Raw genomic sequence first — 20762 nt, 5'->3', positions numbered from 1 at the left:
GATAGTTTATTATGTTATTGATGAATATGGAGCATAATATTGTAAAAGAGAAGGTTTGTTGTTCAAAAAATTTGAAGCCCAAATGTCCTCCACTTCTGGAATACTCCACAGTTGCATCTACTTTGGTTTTCCACCGTGTCTTCCCCCACAACAACCCTCTCTCTTTTTGCCTCCCCCTACCCCGACTCCTCAGCGGTGGTGCAGACGATGCGTGATCTGGTCTGGGTGTGTCCTCAGTGCAGCGACACTGTTTGCTTTGCTCTCGAGGGCTGCGAGGAGACGCTGCAGGACAGTCAGGTCAGATGATGGCCACGTCACACCCGCACACACTTTGCATGTCTTAAAACAGTCACAGACTTTGCAAGATAATAAATGTGTTATTTTATGATAAATATACCTGCAATCACCTTGTTCCTTAGTAAAGTATCATCATCTTTCTTCAGATTGATTTGTTTATTGTATAAGGTCAAGGTTAAAGGCCCTGAATCTACACAACTTCTCAGCCAACCTCTGTCACGAGTAATGAGACCTTGTATGACTGTTTTAGAAGATTTATTTTAGTCATCACGAGTTTTATGGAGAAATTTCTAACTTCCAAAGTCATATTTCTTTATAAGTCACATTTACGCAACCGCAAAATGACTCTGGAAAAAAGACCATAAAATGAAGAATAAAAGATACGACACAATAAGGGATGAAACCTGGGTGTTGAGCTCTACTTTGATCACAGCTACACAACACCTACGCTCTTCCCTGACTTTTGCCAAAGGCTCCTGCCATTCCAACTGCTCTTGCTGCACCTCGTGTCATTTTAGAAAGAGTTTTTTTTGTCTGACTGCATGGAAATATTCCTGCACACCCTGTACTCCTGTTTCCACCTCCAACCTGTTTGTAGCAGGTGATGACATGCCTCTGCATGCTTTTGTTCTTTTGTTTTGCTTTAATCTTTCCCAACTCGACATGTGTACATGTACATAATTACTTGATTGCTAAACTACTGTAATAACAACTTTAATGTTGATGAATAAACCAGTTACTGCTAGCTATAAGTAAGGAAGCTGTCTTCCAGAAAACTATCAATCAAACACTCTTCCCTCCACTGCTGCTATGCCATGCCTTTATTTGTATGTAGAAACTCAGCTTTGCATTTGGTTTGCAACTTTGTGGCTTTTGTGACGCAGATCCAGGAAACCACGCTAAAATATGTCTGTTAATCTTTGACACTTACCTGAATATAAAAACACAACATTGCAGGTTAGAGTTACCCCAGTGAAAGTATAGTCTTGCTCACCTGACGCTGCCGTCAGGATCATCAGGCGACGGATGATGAGACAAGTTCAAAGATGGCGGTGTGGAATGACAGCTCGGCAGGTGCTGCGTCCACTCTTACAAAAAACATCAGAAATACAGCCCATCCATCAGTTTTCTCTTGGGTTATGGCATAAACGACCGCTGCCCAACAAAAGCACGAAAGTACTGGGTGCCATTGTGTTATGCGTCGGCATCATTGTGAATCTATTTGGAAGCTGGCGTATGGCTACACTAGAATGCCTGACTGGCCGTGTGCAGGACCATCTGGCTCCAGGCTTCAGGTCGGAGCCGCACGCCAGTGCAGGGAGTCTGTTATGTACCATACCACTGGATTCATGGAGCCAATTCATCATATTCACCCACGTTTTGGATAAAGGAAAAGCGATTGCACCGAGAGCAGAATTTGAAACACCCTGCCGGCACGCACTGGGACGGCGAGGTGAGACCCTGCTCTGCCTTGTGCTTCTTTTGTGCGGAGACGTACAACTAAACCCTGGGCCTGAGGATCTATCCGTTGCTTCTCAACATCTGCCACAGGTAAACTCTAATCCCAGCGTCTCCATAATAAATGCTGGAGTCTCCTGCGCCCCTCTTAAGTTTGACTTTCCTCAAATAAGTCTACAGACTGTACTCTCTTCTACTGTGAGTGCGAATAGAGCAACTGCGGCTCTGAAACAGAGAACATTAAGACTATTTCAAACTGTTAATCACGCAAATGTGCTGTGGAATCCGGACACTAAACCAAAAGGTATTTTTGGCGGACATTTAAATATTCAGAGCATTATCTCAAAGACGGAGCAAATTGAACATTTATTATCGGACTCCAACTTGGATTATTTATGTTTAAGTGAAACTTGGATGCGCCCTGCCACTCCACGATCTGTTTTTTCTATCCCGGGCTATAAAGTGTATCGGCGTGATAGAGGGGTGGGGAAGGGAGGCGGAGTGCTAATATACGTCAATGACAACATCAAAAGTACTGAAGTAGACCTCACGGAACATAAATTAGAATGCGTGGGGACTAAAATCACGTTGTCACCTGAAATGTCTTTTCTTATCATTGCACTTTACCGTCCACCCAGTGCAACTAATGAATTTTATTCTGAATTAATTAATATGCTTAAATGCTATGAAAGCAAAGAAATCATATTGATGGGTGACTTCAATTTAAATTGGTGTGATACAGCACGTAAGAAAAAACTAAAGGATATTATGAAAAAGTATGAAATGGTTCAAATGATTAAACAACCAACAAGAATAACTAAAAGTTCTGAAACTTTAATTGATCTAGTGTTCACAAATAAACCTGATAGGATAATAAGAAGCTACAATCTAATCACCGGTCTATCTGACCACAACCTCACATTAATTGCTAGGAAAATAAAGAAAACTACATTTAATTGTCGTGCAAATGATAATAGTGGTGTAAACTTTATACCCAAAAAATTTCTTCCTCTTTTAGAAAATGACATGAACCACACAGAGTGGAATGAAACTATAGCAAACAAACAATGTGAAAAAGCATGTAGTGACTTGATAATGGCTTTGCAAAAAACAATATCAAAATATACTCTAAACAAAAGAAAACAGAGAGGGAAGAAAAGTCTACCCTGGTTTAACGGTGAACTCTGGACTATAATGAAAAGAAGAGATGCTGCCCTAAGAAAATTTGTAAAAACTAGACTGCCTACAGATCAAATTGTATATAAAAGTTTAAGGAATAAAGTAACTGCAGAAATTAGGAAAGCAAAAACCTCTTTTTACCTTCACATAATTGAGGAAGCAAAAGGAAATAGTAAAATTTTGTGGAGAAATATTGATAAACTTAGTGGAAAACATCAGGAAAATTGTGACATTTATTTAAAAATAAAAGGTGTTGTTCAAAATGACAATGCCCTTGTGGCTGCAAATTTTAATGATTATTTTATTGACTCTGTAAATGAATTGGCAAAATCATTTGCTAAGCCAAAGGTTTTTAACTTAATCGAAAATAATAATGATTTTATTTTTTATTTATCACATGTAAATGAAGCACAGGTTAGTGTAATCATTGACAAATTAAATAATAGTAAAGCAAAAGATATTTATGGGATAGATTGCTCATTTTTAAAAAGGTATAAAGGCACTTTATGCATGGTATTTTCTAAGTTAATAAATCAATCAATAAGTGAAAGCGTGTTTCCTTCTGCGTTGAAAGATGGTATTATAACACCAGTTTATAAGTCTGGTGATCGACAGGAGGTCGGGAATTACCGTCCTATTACCATTCTTCCCATCTTTTCTAAAATTTTTGAAAAAACTGTCTCTGAACAGCTGATAGATCATATAAATATTAATTCCCTCCTGAATCCATTACAGTTTGGTTTTAGGAGAGGATATTCAACGGAGGCGGCTTGCACCTATTTTATTGAAAAAATTAAGACCAGCCTCGACAAAAGGGGAATGGTTGGGGCGGTGTTTCTTGACCTCCGAAAGGCTTTTGACACCGTTAGTCATGATCTGCTCCTGAATAGGCTTGCACATTTTCGTCTGTCGAGCCAGACTTTGGGCTGGCTTCAGTCATATCTCACTGGCAGACAACAGAGTGTGCGGATCAATGATACAATCTCTTCTCCTAGAAATTACACCACAGGAGTGCCTCAGGGTTCCATTTTGGGGCCCTTACTCTTTAGTATTTACATCAATGACCTACCATCTGTTTGTACTGCCAATGTTATTATGTACGCTGATGACACTGTGGTGTTTGTTCATGGACAAAATGAAACAGACGTAGCCATAACATTAACAAACCAAATGCAAAAAGTTGCTGACTGGCTGCGTCAAAGTTGCCTGACAATAAACACAGACAAAACAGTGACAATGTATTTCACAATCAGAAGCAAACCGCTAAATTACCCAAATATATTCATTGAAGGTAAGGAGATAAAAAAGGTAGATAAATTCATATATCTAGGTTTAACCTTGGACTCTAACCTCACTTTTAAAAAACATGTTAAAAAATTAAGAAACAAGCTCAAATTTAATCTAGCAAACTTTAAGTACATTAGGGGGTCTTTGACTATAGAGGCATCCCATTTGTACCTGCACTCTATGATTTTTTCCCATTTTACATACTGTATGACGAGTTGGTCTCAGGGCTGCAAAACTGCTCTGAGGCCTCTCGAGTCTGTATACAAACAGGCACTTAAGATCCATGATAAAAAGTTCAGGAAACATCATTATTGTGCTATTCTTAAAAAATATGACATGTTAAACTTTGAAAATTTCATCTTTTACAATAATGTTTGCTTTCTATTTAAAATAATACATAACATTGCTGCCCCCCCTCTTAGGCAGTTTATTACTTTATGTACAGATAGAATGACTCGATCCACTCGTTCGACATCTAGAGGAGAGTGCAGTCTCCCAAAATGTAAAACTGCGTTTGCGCGATCAGCTTTTTCTGTAATCTCAATGAGGCAGTGGAACACGCTATCATCTGAGATTATTGCTACAACAACATTTAAATTGTTTGCGCGGTTAACAAAAACATGGCTTTTAGAAAAGCAAACATGCTCACATTTTTAATTTTCAGTGAAAGATATTGTTCGATTGTTCTCTGTTATTTTATTACTTTTAAATGATATAAATAAATATGAATTTCTTTTTTTTTTTTTGGTTTCTTTCTTTTTTGTTTTGATTGCTGATGGTGTGGACTTATGGTCATATGTGTCCATTTACATTTGTATCAGTTTTTCAATGATTGTAACATCAACCTGCCCAGGGACTACTGGTGGAAATTAGCATTTTTGCTATAACCAGGTACATTGCATCTTTCCTTTTGGTCAATGTAAAATTGTACGCTGTCCCTGTATAAATAAATACATACCATACATACCATACCATACCATCAAAATGTAATTATTGCCTCTGTTGCTTCAGTGGACAGGAGTACAAAGAGCGTTATCTGCTGTCAAAAAAAATGGAGTAGTAGTTGACAGCAGTGCAAGAGTACGCATACCTGAGAATTATAAGTAAATGCAGTACACGATAATATGTACGGTAGTTAAGTTTCAATGATGTTTGTCTCTAACAGATTCCTGTAAGACAATATATCATCTTGTGGTGTCAGTTACTGAAGCTTTAACATACCCAGTTTTTTTGCCTGTGATTACCTTTTCTCGTGACTTTATATGGCATCTTTACTCAGGTGACCCTGCTGAGAACAATGTGGCACCTGTTTGGGTGGGATGATATAATGGATCATTCTGGTTTATTTCAGTTTGGTGTGTTTCTTACTATCGTAGCGATTGTGTCTCTATGGGCTAAATCTGAAATGTAGAGAGTTAATTAGGTGCTGCTTGAGGGATTTGGTGAAGTTGGCAGACATTTTGGGGGGCTGGAACACACTGTGGTACATCCAGAGCATCATGTGGTAGACTTTCTGCTGTACCATACTGTCTAAAACTATTTCTCAGATGACAGATGGCTGAGTTGTGAATATTTAAGTGCAAAACTGAGCTGCTCCTGAAGAACTTGTTGAAGTTGACAGACACTTTAGTGGACAGGGTCATGTTGTGGGACATCCAAAGAGTCATGTAGCAGATTGTCTTTTGTATCATGCTGGCTGAAATTATATCTTAGACAGCAAATGATGGACAAATGATGGGCAATTAAGTGCATTGCTACAGCCCAAACTGAGCTGTTCCTGGACTTGGTGAAGTTGACAGACATTTTAGGGGACAGGGTCATGTTGTAGGACATCCAGAGAATCGTGTAGCAGATTGTCTGTTGTATTATACTGTCTTGAACTAAGAAGAGAAGACTTTGTGCAGCGGTCTGACTCTCCCATCATCAATATAAGATCTTAGCAGAAAATGAATCCAACTCTGGACAGAAATAAAGGCTGTGACTTTGCAGAAGCTTATCGAAACAATGTCACGGTGAATGTGTGTCGTACTCAACGATAAAGGCAATCCAATGAAATATTAAGAGTGTGGGACTTTTTTTTTGGACAGGCAGTGTGTTTCTTGGACAACAATAGTGGACTTACGGATATTAAAGGGGAACTTCGTTTTTTTTCAACCTGGGGTCTGTTTCCATATGTAATTTCATACATGTGAGTGATGGAGAAATGAATTTTCGACATAGCTCCAGTATTTAGCCAGGCAGGCAGCTTAGCAGCTCAGCTAGCAGCTCAGCTAGCGAAAAGTATGGGGCAGCTGGCCCCCCCGCGTCAAAGTCCACCCTAGCGTGCTTTTTTCCCCACACTGACCGGCTCAGATAGTCTCAACGAGTGTCCCACAACATACTAGAGATGAGAAGTGAACGAAAACCTCCACATTACCTGGCGATCGCTCTTTGTTGTGGTCTGTATCCAAATCTCAGGATGCTAGAAAGCAAATCTCGTTCTGAAATCGCGGGATAGCTCGCACCAAAACACCGGTTTTGGCGCGAGCTCTCACGTGATTTCGCGAGCTCTCGCGGGATTTCGGAACGAGATTTGCGTTCTTTGACGCGGGGGGGGGGGGGGGGGGGGGCAGCTGCCCCATACTTTTCGCTAGCCGAGCTGCTAGCTGAGCTGCTAAGCTGCCTGCCTGGCTAAATACTGGAACTATGTCGAAAATTCATTTCTCCATCACTCACATGTATGAAATTACATATGGAAACAGACCCCAGGTTGAAAAAAAACGAAGTTCCCCTTTAAGTGGGTGTTCTTCTGTGGTTCCCCGGTGTTGGAACGAGCTACCAAACTCTGTTCGATCTGCAGAGTCTCTCTCGGTCTTTATGAAAATACTAAAACTCTTCAATGAACAACTTTACACTTGACAGACTGCAAAAAAAAAAAAAAAATCCTATGACGTCTGCACTGCCTGTAGACACCACAGCTCTTATCCAGGTTGTTTTCTCCTGATTAGAACCCTGCTTGTGTTGTATCAACTCTCAGATGTACATCACTTTGGATAGCAGCGCCTGCTAAAAAAAATTGTAGAATTGTAGCAATACACATCCCATGTTTCTTTGTTGCAGTGATCATGAAAATGTCCTGAGTAGCTTTGACTAGCACATACTGGCTCCTGAAGGTTCCACTATTGTGCTAATTGGGGTCAAGCTAGGTGTTTTGATTTGCAATTAGGGACCTAAACCTTCCAGATATTTTTCTGATCCTCCTCTAGGGCAGGCAGGCTTTGCTGTGGCTGTTGGGCGTATACGGCGAGCGAGTCTCCAGCGCCCCCTACACTCTGGAAGTGTTCATCGATGGAGTGAGGAGTGAAGCGTCTCTAGGAGTCAAGATGGAGCTGCTAACAGCCACCATGAGACTGTTTCTATGCCGACCTGCTGAGACTCAGGACATGCTTGGAAGACTGCTGCACTACTGCATAGGTGTGTGTTTGTTACGTCGCCAAGGAACGGTGGAGTTATGTGACAGTTGGTGTACGTTTGTCCGTCTGTTTGTCTGTCTATTAGCAACATTACTCAAAAACGGACGAACAGATTTGGATGAAATTTTCAGGGAAGGTCAGAAATGACACAAGGACCAACAGATTAGATTTTGTCAGGGATGCAGCTTATAGTCTGGATCCATGAATTTGTTAAAGATTTCTGTATCGTTGCGAGATAGCGGCACGGCGGCACTGTAACTATGGCAACAAGTGAACACTACACTGCCTGCTGATGGTCACATGATTGCGATTTAACTACAAATCCACCGCTGTGGACTTTTCGGGACTTATCTGTTGGAAAAGATACAAGGAGCAATTGATTAAATTGTGGGGGTGTTTCTGAGTCCCATCGATTCCCGCTGCCCGTTACATATTTAAGTCTCGCAATTCAGTATCCGTACATAACGTGCACGTGCATAACACACACCTGTGCTCAGCGCAAGGTCATTTTGTTTGTGGGTACATCTATATTAAATGGCCACATTTTAAGTTGTCGTGATTTCTGCCACAAATTTTTTTCAGGATTTCAGCCATCGGAAATGATACGACTGAACAGTCGTGACAGAGTGCTGTGGTCTCTGAGTGCTTTTCTTGATTATCCAAGAGATAAAACTAAAAAGAGATGACTATTAATGCTGTTGTGTTTTCCAGAGGAGGAGACAGACATGTGTGTTCGTGACCAGGCGCTCCTCTACTACCGACTGTTGCATTGTGGGATAGAGGAAACACGAAAGGTCCTTCAGGGACGGAGGTCGGACCCGTCCCTGGGTGTTTTGATCGGCCGCCCCGCTGAACCTGTCAGCCAATGGGCTCGCAGCTTTAACACCCTGGAGCCTCTGAGGCAGGGCTCCATAGAGACGGAGTCGGCCAGCAGGGGAAGCCCTGAACACACCACATTTGACCCAAAGCCAAACGCTGACCTCTCCGACACACTGGACTGCAGCCACATTGAGAAGGTTCATTCAGGTGAGTGTTGATATTAGAATCTTCCTGTTGTGTATGTAGTCACTAGTAAGTAATTAAATGTCCCATGTTGTTCACCTTTTCAGCAAATTAACTGCAGTCTCACAAAATGTGTTTTTCAAATTTTTCAGCTCCAACTACCACAAAGATAATGGTTAATTTCTTCACAATAGTAAAACTCCTGCTTTTAGTGGTTGTCTAAACAGACTAAAACAGTGTCTGTACGTTTAAAGGCAGCTGAGCCACTGCTGTACAAGCCCCCTTCAGGAACAAAACTCTCTCTGCATCTGTGATTGATAGTTGAGTGGACCGTACCTAACTTTGAGAGCTTCTAACTTTTGCCGAATTCACAGCACAGACAGTGTTTTTACCTCGAGTGACGTCGCAGTTTTTGAAATCAGTATTTGGACGGTACAGAGCATCAGGTTGGAACTAACTTTGAAGCATCTGCAGGTTAAAATGTCGTCTCAAAGGGCTACATTTCGTACTCATTCGGCTGAGCTTAGGCTGCTGTGGAGCAAAACACCTTTAGTAATCATGCAGCTCCATATTATCACACCTCTACGTCTGTGCTTCACTACCAGGACTATGCGTGCACTGCAGTAGTCCTGACCAGGTTCACACTAAACATGCTGGACTCCATCTGTACCAAATGTATCTCTGTCTATTCTGACCAAAGAATGTGCTTTCAATATTCATCAGGCTTCTTTTAATGCTCTTGTGATAAGATTTATCTTTTAGTTTTGTGATGAAGACCAAGCAAGAGTTATTTTCTTGGATGTCATCCACAGATGTTGACATTATGTGATGTTCTTTGCATTATGTGAGCTGCCACACAAACTCTTGTTGCCGTGCCAAGTCTGAGTCACTTGCTGAAATCAAAGTAGTTTACTGTCTGTTGTATCATTAAGAAGGATGTCCACTGCAGCCCTGATTAGTAGTACTATCCCTTGTTCTGTACCTCCTGATAACTGCTGCAACATGTGTTTTTCCGCTGACTTTTACTTGGTTACCACTCTTCCTGTTACCTTTTCCATCTTTTTGAGAGTTTCACAATCAGATTTTTCAGTTTCTCTGGCATTTCTTTTCCACGTGGAGCCATGATGCAGACATGCAGATAGACACAGCCCATAGGTCCAACAAGGAGAAAGTTCTGATGTTCATGAGTCATTTTATAACCATTGTGTTTCAGAGATCACATTTTTTCCAATCTGTGTGTGTCAGTGATCATTGGCCTTCTGCTTTGGAGTGTGTATTTTCAACATAGTATTACTAATGTATTAATTTTTGATTGATTAATAAGGAGAAAGTCTCTCATCATCTTAGAAATAATGAACTTTTTGAGGGTTCTGCTTACATCTGTTTTATACTGTACTTGAATTTAAATGTCCCGAGGCAGCATTTTGCTTGGAGCTGTTATACTGTACTGTGATGCAGCACATCATACGTATAGCATGTATTTTGTGTGTACGTGCTGTATGTTACAAAGAACCTGGAACCTACTGTAAATGCTCAGTCACAGTCCACCACTAATCTTCATAGTGCTCTAACAGCTATTTTGAAATACATCTCCACAGCGAGTTAATCTGCAGAAACCTGACAAGCTTGTTAAACAGTGAATTTCCCTGATTCGAAGGCTGTTATAGCTGCTTGTGATTCTGGTTTTCATAACTTGCTTTTTTTTACTTGCAGTTTCTTTGTGGGAACAGAATGTCTTCCCCTAATGGAATGAGGACCAGCATTAGAGGAATGGCAGCTACAGGACCAGTAAAGTCTTGTACTCAAGCCAAAAGGGGTATTACCATAATTGGAGCTGAGTATTTTGGATGGCACCACCTCTTCCCTCGACATGCAGTAGAAAGTATTCTGAGCCTTTGCTAGGACTCTTAGAACTGAGCTCAGGTTTGCTTTGTGGCATGTCCCAGTGTTTAGTCAGATCATAAACCAGACCACAAAAGTCCAATATAATACTTCTGTAATGATATGGGAAGCCATTATTAGAGCTTTGAATGTGAGCTCAGTCACTGGACTCAGCAGCCTTGGTCATGAAGGTTACTGACGGTCACAAATATCTTCATGCCACTTTATATGGGTCCGAATGCATCAAGCTTACATACTTAAGTTGTGCTGCTTTGGTCAGAAACTGAGAAATCTTTGGGTTCTTGAAGTTAGGGTTCATTTCTGGGAATGCAGGCCCATTTTTAATCACAAATCTCTTCCTCTGGCACTCATCCTAACTCCCTTTCTCCCTCCAACTTAACTATTCGCCTCCCTGTTGCTGCATCCTTTTCTTCCTTCTCTTATTTCCCCTGCATTCACTTTTCACTACATCCTCCCCTCCTCTTTGTCCTCTCCATGCTCAGACAGTGATGGTCGGTGTTTAGACTCCTCTGCTGATATTCTGGCTTCCAGTGTCGCCGCCCCCCTCAGCTTGTCCCTCTTCCCAGCCCTCAGCCCAGAGGAGTTTGAGCGCCTGTGGCTACAGCAACGGGCCCTGCATGCTGAACAAGGTAATGAAATGGAAAAAGGTTATATTGTAAACAACACATCCCAGAGATTCTCTCTCTCCGGGAGCTTCCCCTCCATTGGGCAGGACTTGTGGTTGATAAGAGCAAGCAGGCCTGCTGAAAGAGGATGGTATGAAGTCTCCTCTGGTGGAGTACACTCACCCAAGCTCTGTATTGAAGTAAAAAAAATGAAGTTCTTATTATTTGACATAGTGCTTTTAGCTGCTCTGCATTTAATTGACAGCTTTATCTAGTGGGCACTTTAAAAATAAAGATTTTTGCATGAAACGCATGCAAAAAATGGCACATTTTTTTCTGCAAGGACAAAACCTACGGCATGAAGTTTAAGGACAGTCTATAGGCCTCCACAATAAAACTGTCCTGAGACACAGATCCAGGCACAGGCATAAAATACTTCCCAAAGTTTTGAATGCTCTCTGAGCCACGATGGCTGAAGAAGCAGAAATTGATGAAGTTTTGATTTCTGGGACCCATTGTTCCCAGAAATCTTTTATAGGCATGGAGCACCTGCCAGGAGGATGACCATCTCATCAAGACTTCCTCAAATGGAAGTCACACTGAGGAAGAGACACGCAACAGCTTGCTTAGAGTTTGCTAAATTACGTATAAATCACTCCGAGAAAACTAGAAAGAAAATTCTCTGGTCCAGTGAGACAAAAACTAAACTCTTTGGGCTGAGCTTTTCTCATCACCTGCTACTGCTGTCCTTATAGTGAAGCATGGTGGTGGCAGCATCATGCCACTGGGATGCTTTTTCGAGGCAGAGACAGGGACGCTGGTCAGAACTGATGGAACGGCACAATGTTGACTTGAAGCAAACCATGAATTCAAAGCTTCAGACTTCAGCTCGAGTTGCCCAACGAAAGTCTAAACTTAAACCCAACAGCACATCTGTGAAGACCTAAAGATGCTTGTCATCCAGTCTGACAGATCTTTACAGAATCTGTCAAGACGACTAATTTGTATTGAGAAATAAGTCTGACTTATATGTATGAATACTTTTATAAATGAGATTTAAAATTTTTAACACGTTTTCTTCATTCTAGGAACATGTTTCCGTTGATCCATAAAGGGTTATTGAGCGTTGACTGTCGAAAATGGCAGTTATATACATTTTAAATAAATCTGCTAACCTATAATGGAATTCCTTAGTTGAAGTTGTACTGAATGCTGCATACACATTACTGCCTGAACAATGATAATTTAATGTTAGGACACAGAATTATTCAACATAATGACCATCATTTTGCCTGAACTACTTTTTCTAACCCTCCTATTATCTTTGGGGTCAATTTGACCCCATTCAATGTTTAACGTCTCTAAATAAATGATTGACATCATTGTTTTTGCTCCATATATAATGAGTTTTGATGAGGACAACTGGGTAAACAAAAAATTAACATGATGATTTATTTTCAGTGTCTTGTACACATATTGTACACATTGGTCTTGGGATCAGTTTGACCCCAGGCTGTTTCAGCTGTATAAAACACATTAGAAATATCAACATTTTACACTCATTTGTTCAGGATGACATTTAGGCCATTATAGCATGCGATTTTATAATCTTTCAGAAGTTTCAGGGCCCTAACCAACATAACTATAACTGTAGTAGTGTGAGAACCACTGATGGTTCACATGATGTGGGGGAGGGGAAACATCATTCTTGCGAGAACTTTGATACTTTTTACCTCCGCCAGGAGGTTATGTAATCACCGGAGTTTGTTTGTCTGTCCGTCTGTGTGTGTGTGTGTCTGTGTGTCCGTGTGTGTGTGTGTGTGTGTCTGTTTGTCTGTTAACAGCATAACTCATAAAGTCATGGACGGATTTTCACCAAATTTTTACAGGATGTCCGGAAGAGCAAGAGTAAGAATCGATTAGATTTTGGAGGTGATCCGAATCACCGTCTGGATCCAGGAATTTTTTGAAGCTCTCAATTGCAGTGCGGCCATCTCTCAATTGTCTTTCGACCGTCCATGACTTTTTGAGTTATGCTGTTAACAGACAAACAGACACACACACACACACACACACACACACACACACACACACGGACACACACACAGACAGATGGACAGACAAACGGCATGGCGGAGGTATGCGCTCTCCGAGTGCCTTTCTAGTTTTTACATGGTACGCCCTGGGTGAAGAATGCATGAAAAGGAAGGTTACCATGTTGGGGACAGTGAGAAAAAACTGAACCGGAGCTTCCCTCTGAGCTGCTTGTGATGAAGAACAGGAAGGAAACATCTTCAGTGTTTGCCTTCACTGACAGAGTCACTGTCGTCTCCTAAAGCCCCAAGAAAGGAAAACAAATGTCCTGCTGATGAGCACTGTGCACAAAGATGCTGTCCTGAGCACCAGAGAAGACAGAAAACCACAAATGATCTGGAACTACAACACGAAAAAGGGAGTGGTTAATACCCTGGACGAGATCACAGCTGCATGCAGTTGCAGACGCATTATTGCTCGTCTTTTTTTTTTAACATCATTGATGTGAGCGCCTACACTGCCTTTGTAATACGGAGTGAAATAAACAAGGACTGTAATAGCGGAAAACTGAGTCAAAAGAGGATTTTTGTGGAACATTTGGGTTATTCATCTGTTATTTATACACCGCTCAATCCTCACTAGGGTCACGGGGGTGCTGGAGCCTATCCCAGCTGACTCGGGTGAAGGCAGGGGACACCCTGGACAGGTCACCAGTCTGTTGCAGGGCTACATATACAGACAGACAATCACACTCACATTCACACCTAGGCACAATTTAGAATCATCAATTAACTGCAGTATATTTTTGAACTGTGGGAGGAAGCCGGAGAAAACCCACACATGCACAGGCAGAACATACAAACTCCATGCAGAAAGATCCCAGGAAGGTGGATACAAGAACCAGGGACCTTCCAGCTGTGAGGCGGAAGCAGGCCCGGAGTGGCTAATCGGGAGGACCGGGGGGGACTGAGTCCAGGGAGCAATGTGCAGAAGACGGTAACAGAGTGCAGGATGAAGCGGAGTGCGTCGTGGGGCATGGACGATGAAGCAATGAACCAACACTGGAGCTGTTGGCGGATCCAGGCTTTATACTGCGCTTGATTGCTTATTTCTGCCTGCTGCGCTCTCAGCACAGCTGCTCGTTGTTACGCAGATGAGCCAGCGCTTCTGAACAGGAGGGGCGTGACACATTGCATAATTTAAATAATAATATGATGCAACACCACATATCTGGGAAACTTTGTCTTGTAGCCCCTCAGAGTCTGAAGAGATCCCAGCAGCGCCGAGATCCCAAAATGGCTTCTGGCCGACCACTAGGTGGCAGTGGCATATGGCAGAGCGGTTCTGCCAGATGGCATTCAGCAGTGGCTTATGGCAGACTCAGGACTGGTATATGGCAAAATTGTGTGACTGGTGATTTACCACCAGAGGGAGCAGCGCGGCAATGCCAGTTGTCTTGCCTACCCCCCAATTCACTTTACGGCAGTGTTCATTTGCGACGTTTGTTTTTTGTTCTTTATTGGCAACACGACTGAATCATTGTTGAGCCTACTCACAAAATGCAGTCATGGAATGTGCTTTTGATTCATGTGCAGTGCGATATAGGTTTATTGTATTTTTTTATGTTTCTCACACTGACGTCTGTACATGTATGACCGCCGATGGGTACAGTAAAGTCACGGGTCGTGCTAAGTGACTATGGTGGCTCGGCAAACCGTGTTAGCCACTGGAGCCAGCCTAGCCTTAACCGACCATATGCCCTGATACTCTATACACTGTATATACTGTGTGTGTGTGACCAGTGACATTATATACACCATTACCAGTGGAAAACAGTGCCACACGCCATCATCTTTGCCATATACCATTTCAGTTTTGCCATGTGGCATTTCCTTTTGCCATCTGGCATTTTGGTTTTGCCACGTGGCAATAAATCTATCTATCTATGACACTGCTTCTCATTTTGTTGTTCTGCAGAAGAGGCAGAGGAGGAGGATTTTGTGTGGATGGAAGAATGTGTCCGATGCCCGACGATACCTTGCTGCTCCCCGCAAAGCCTCCAGGCTGCCATGCAGTTGGTCAACATCCAGACGCTGGCCTTCACACCGCCGCAGACGCTTCCGTGGAGGGTTTACCTGTACACACACACCTGTTTGGACGACTCGCCCCACAGCACGCTCATACTGGGGGAACTGCTGTACACCGGGGAGGAGCCTCAGAAAGCAGAAGTAAATAAAGGCTCGGCTGATGGAGAAGTCGGCGTGGAAGGCACTGAAGACGAACAGGCGAGGCAGGGAACGGAGGCAACAGCTGACGGAGGACAGGAAACTGTAAAAGTGACTCTTAGGCAGCAGCCAAGAGATGACAAAGCTCTGAAGGGCTTCATGTCAATCCTTACCACTGTGCTGCACACACTGTCCTCAGAGAAAGCCTAAATATCTGCTTTCATGATGCAGCGCCACCATCAGGACAAACATGGCTCAAAGAGAACTATTCTTTAATCTGCATATCGTGGCGAGCTCTGAAGAAACACAGAGGCGATTCCTATTCTTTCATATTTTACTTCAAATAAAAAGAGGAAGTATATATAATTTTACTACCGATGGACACCGCTTCTGCCATCTGTGTTCACTCTATATGTGGTTTCCTGTAGTTCTAAGGAATAACATTGTGCTCCTGGTGATGTTTTACGTTTATATGTAAGGGAAGAGCAGGTGTGTCCCGATCTTTGGGTAGATAAAGGCAAATGTTATTTGAATGCTATCAGCATGAACCTAAGCTAGGTCCTTTGCTATCTCCACTGTCACACAGGTGTCATAAACACTTGTCTTGCAGCACTGTCAATAAGTAATTGCCAAATTTACAACATAAATGGACATCCAGTCCGTTTTTATCTGTCAGTTGAGAGGTGATAGTGCAGTTTACCTCCAGTCTATGCCTGAAATAGTCTATCATTAGTTTCGCCCTGTGTTGATAGTCGTCACAAACACCTGCTACCTGCTGTGAAGGCCACTGGTACACGTGTCACTGGGATACAGGAGGGCTATTCTGGTTGATCCTTGCTTGATTTGATACATCAGACACGCATACAAATACACATTATTTGATTTACTGTGTATTCTTACAAATATATAGCCATCCAAGAGTTATCTTCTTGGGCATTGTCCATAGATTTTGACATTATGGGATGTTCTTTGTGCTATGTGAGCTGCCACAGGAACTCTAGGAGGACGAACACTGCAGCCCTGATTAGTGGTACCATCCTTTGTTTTACACCTCCTGATTAGTGCTGCAACTGTGTTTCCACTGATTTTTATTTGAATACCACTCTTCTTGTATCCTTTTCCATCTTTGTAGAGTCTCACAATCAAATGTTTTCAGCTTCTCTGGCATTTCTTTTCCATGTGGATGAAAAAGATGGTCCAACATGGAGAAAGTTCTGGTGTTCAACCGTGTTTTATTCAGTTTTGTTTCAGTAATCACATTTTTTTCTAATTTGTGTGTCAATGGTCATTTGCCTTCTACTTCGGAGTGTGTATTTTCAATATAGTATTCCAAAAAGTATCAGTTTTTGATTGTTCAGAAGACACACATACAAAAACACATTATTTGGACTTACTGTGTATTCTTTCGAATACAAACCCATCCCTAAGGACTTCCCAGTTATTTTTACATATATTTTTTGCCCCCAAATTCTGGTGTTCAACCGTGTTATATTCAGTTTTAATAATATTTTTCTAATTTGTGTGTCAGTGATCATTTGCCTTCTACTTTGGAGTGTGCATTTTAAACATAGTGTTATTAAAGTATTATTTTTTGATTGTTCAAAAGAATACACACATATACAAACACATTATTTGTATTTATTATGTATTCTTTCAAGTATACACCCATCCCTAAGGATTTCCTAATTGTTTTTACATTTATTTTTGCCCCTGATCCAGTCAATACTAAATATCTGTCCATGCCAAATCCCAAACTGATAGTATTTTCATATATAATACACACTTCAACTAGTACTGTTTGCTACTATAGCAACCAGAAGAGGTGGTTCCACAAGCAGAGAGCATTGTGGGGGTTTAGCTTGTAAAAGGGGCAGCATGACGAGGTCTGGTGTACTAAATCAAGCCAGGATCAACCAGAATAGCCTTCCAGTGACACGTGTACCAGTGGCCTTCACAGCAGGTAGCAGGTGTTTGTGACGACTATCAACACAGGGCGAAACTAATGATAGACTATTTCAGGCATAGACTGGAGGTAAACTGCACTATCACCTCTCAACTGACAGATAAAACGGACTGGATGTCCATTTATGTTGTAAATTTGGCAATTATTTATTGACAGTGCTGCAAGACAAGTGTTTATGACACCTGTGTGACAGTGGAGATAGCAAAGGACCTAGCTTAGGTTCATGCTGATAGCGTTTGAATAACATTTGCCTTTTATCTACCCAAAGATCGGGACACACCTGCTCTTCCCCTACATATAAATGTAAAACATCACCAGGAGCACAATGCTATTCCTTAGAACTACAGGAAACCACATATAGAGTGAACACAGATGGCAGAAGCGGTGTCCATCGGTAGTAAAATTATATATACTTCCTCTTTTTATTTGAAGTAAAATATGAAAGAATAGGAATCGCCTCTGTGTTTCTTCAGAGCTCGGCATGATATGCAGATTAAAGAATAGTTCTCTTTGAGCCATGTTTGTCCTGATGGTGGCGATGCATCATGAAAGCAGAATTTTCCATCTGAGGACTGAAAGGTGATAATGCAGTTCACGATAACCTAAATGTCACTCCCCCATTCATTCTGAAGTATCATAGTACAGGAGGTGGCTGTAGGACATTTCAAGCACTTGGAATATTAATAATACATGTAATTCAAATAAAATATTTAAACTGCATTGCTCTGAACTGGTGTCTGTTTGAATAAGTCAGAATGTTGGTCATTAACAGCCATTGGATATCTTTCCGTCATGATGACACACCTGCTTTTTACAATGCTCCATGCAAACCTTTTTCCTCGTTCACGCCCATTCAGTGAGCTCAAACACAAAGTCAACGCTGTGGCAGTACTGTTTGTTCTACGCAGCCTTTAATCCTCCCTGTTAGGCTCTTTTGTCATTGTTATTGGCTACTCCGCTAATACAGGTAATATATGAGAGCTTCTCTTTGATGTTTGATTTATTTATTTTTTATTATTGGTATGTCAATGCTAATTATACAAGATGCAATAACAGCTAACATTAACCGGCTGGTTTGGTTGCAGTAATGTTTACAGATCATGTAAAACCAGTGTCTCCTTTGGGACCTACACTACCGTTCAAAAGTTTGGAGTCACCCAGGCAATTTTATGTTTGTACATGTTCCATTAAAAATGAGCCGTTTCCAGCTAGAAGAGTCATTTACCACATTAACAATGTCAAGACTGGATTCATTTAATGTTATCTACATTGAAAAATAAAATGCCCCAAACTTTTGAATGGTAGTGTACATGAATTATAGTTGCTCTGTGTTAGTCAAAGTTGATCTATATTAGCTAAAATTGCTCTAAATAAGTTAAGGTTGACCTACACTACAGTTCAAAAGTTTGGGGTCACTCAGACAATTTCTTGTTTTACATGAAAACTCCCATTTTCATTCATGTACTAACATAACTGCACAAGTGTTTTCTAACCATCAATCAGCCTTTCAACACCATTAGCTAACACAATGTAGCATTAGAACACAGGAGTGATGGTTGCTGGAAATGTTCCTCTGTACCCCTAAGGAGATATTCCATTAAAAATCAGCCGTTTCCAGCTATAATAGTCATTTACCACATTAACAATGTCTAGACTGGATTTCTAATTTATTTCATGTTATCCTCATTGAAAAAATGCTTCCAAAATAAGGACATTTCTCAGTGACCCCAAACTTTTGAACCGTAGTGTACATGTCAGCTGATGGATTTGATTGGTTCTTGTGCTGCAGCAATCATCCAATCAATCATTATTTAGCTTAAGTACAATATGTGTTTTTGTTTCTTGCTTATTTTTTAAAGACCTAATGGCACCCCTAAAACAGCAGTGTTCATGCAGGGATGCCCAAGGAAAAACTGTACAGAGCTGAATCTGTGGTTTAAGGAATTTGTCGAATTTAAAGGGTGCAAATATTTCAGAATTTGTTCAAAAGCTCTCCCAACAGATTAAGTTGTGGTTACTATTTTAGTACCACACCTTCTCATTCCATGCTTTTAATTCATTCGTATTATTTTTTACATTGTAGATTAATACTGAAGATTAACACTTTCTTGTGTACAACATAATTCCATATGTATTCTTTTTTGATGTCTTCAGCATTTATCTATAATATAGAAAATAATGAAATAAAAACCACTGAATGAGAAGGTGTGTCCAAACTTTTGACTGGTAGTGTAAATTTTGAAACAGTAAGTTCTATTACGCCCACAGTTTGATCTCTAAGTCGCTTTGTTTGCTGGTTATCACAAGTATTATGGCTGCATCCTGGTTTAAACGTTGAATTTGGGCAGAGTTAAAAGTCAGTTTTAGCATTTTTGGCAGGGTTGAACAATAGCAGACTTATTAAGGCCAATTCATGGTTTACACGTGACTGATGCTGACAGTCGACGCACGTGGTTTTATTTAAACTCCAACACGCCCAATCAAACATTAACAGGAATTCAATGTGCTTTGTAAAAACAAACGTTTTGCTTCCTTCTTTTCCAGTGGAATGGATCAGCTTCCACTGTGGAAAACGGCACAACTTGTAGCTCAAAAAGAGAATATATTCCATATTTTCTGTTATTTTACATTGTATTGTATTGACCTGTTTTTTATGATTAATGTGTCATTTTTATTTTCTGTAATTAGCAAAACAAGGAAAATCTGTAAATTTAATTAACAGTTTCTATGTTTTGTTTAATAATAAACAAGAAAAACACTCACAGAGTGCAGTGCTCCGCCCAGGCAGCTGAGTCATATGATATCCAACGGATAAGTCCCGATAAGTCCGCAGGCTCCATTTGTAGTTGGATCGCAATCATGTGAACTCACATCGATACAGAAATCTTTAACAAATCCTTGGATTCAAACTATAAGCCAAAATCTAATCACTTGGTCATTGTGTCATTTCTGACCTTCCCTAAAAATTTCGTCCAAATCCATTCGTCCGTTTTTGAGTAATGTTTCACGCAGACAAACTAACGCCAATCATCACATAACTCCACTGTTCCTTGGCAGAGTAAAAAGGCTATTTTATAGGTGTGTATATTGAAAATGACAGATAATCTTTTACAACCGGTTTACATTGTTTTTCAAAGATTGTGTGTCTTGCTGTAGGATGAACCCCTACCAGAGGGTATTGCATGGTGCTGCAGAACGCTGTGGTAGCCGTTTAGGTTCAGGGTTCCCCTCACTCTGTACAAGTCACCACCCTGGATCCATCAAAACAGCTCCAGACCTTCACGCTTCCTCCTCCATGTTTGACAGTTGATTCCACACTGAGGAACCATCCTTTCTCCTACTGGATGGCATACAACAA

At 41.1% G+C, this 20762-nt stretch overlaps 1 protein-coding gene across 1 annotated transcript in view; it reads left to right on the top strand.

Annotated features, from left to right (window-relative positions):
* The window catches only part of ap4b1 (adaptor related protein complex 4 subunit beta 1), a 36862-nt gene extending 21120 nt beyond the window's left edge, over positions 1 to 15742 (top strand). Inside the window, exons 10-14 of the mRNA XM_022220629.2 lie at positions 194 to 297; positions 7467 to 7674; positions 8385 to 8699; positions 11060 to 11206; positions 15194 to 15742. Coding sequence (XP_022076321.1) covers positions 194 to 297; positions 7467 to 7674; positions 8385 to 8699; positions 11060 to 11206; positions 15194 to 15651 — 1232 coding nt within the window. The 3' untranslated portion in view covers positions 15652 to 15742. The remainder of the gene's footprint in view (positions 1 to 193; positions 298 to 7466; positions 7675 to 8384; positions 8700 to 11059; positions 11207 to 15193) is intronic.
* Positions 15743 to 20762: the final 5020 nt, after the last annotated feature.

Source organism: Acanthochromis polyacanthus, chromosome 6 (assembly GCF_021347895.1).
Source record: "Acanthochromis polyacanthus isolate Apoly-LR-REF ecotype Palm Island chromosome 6, KAUST_Apoly_ChrSc, whole genome shotgun sequence".
In the NCBI taxonomy this organism is placed as follows: Eukaryota; Metazoa; Chordata; class Actinopteri; family Pomacentridae; genus Acanthochromis; species Acanthochromis polyacanthus.
This window is presented reverse-complemented; position numbering and strand designations above follow the sequence as displayed.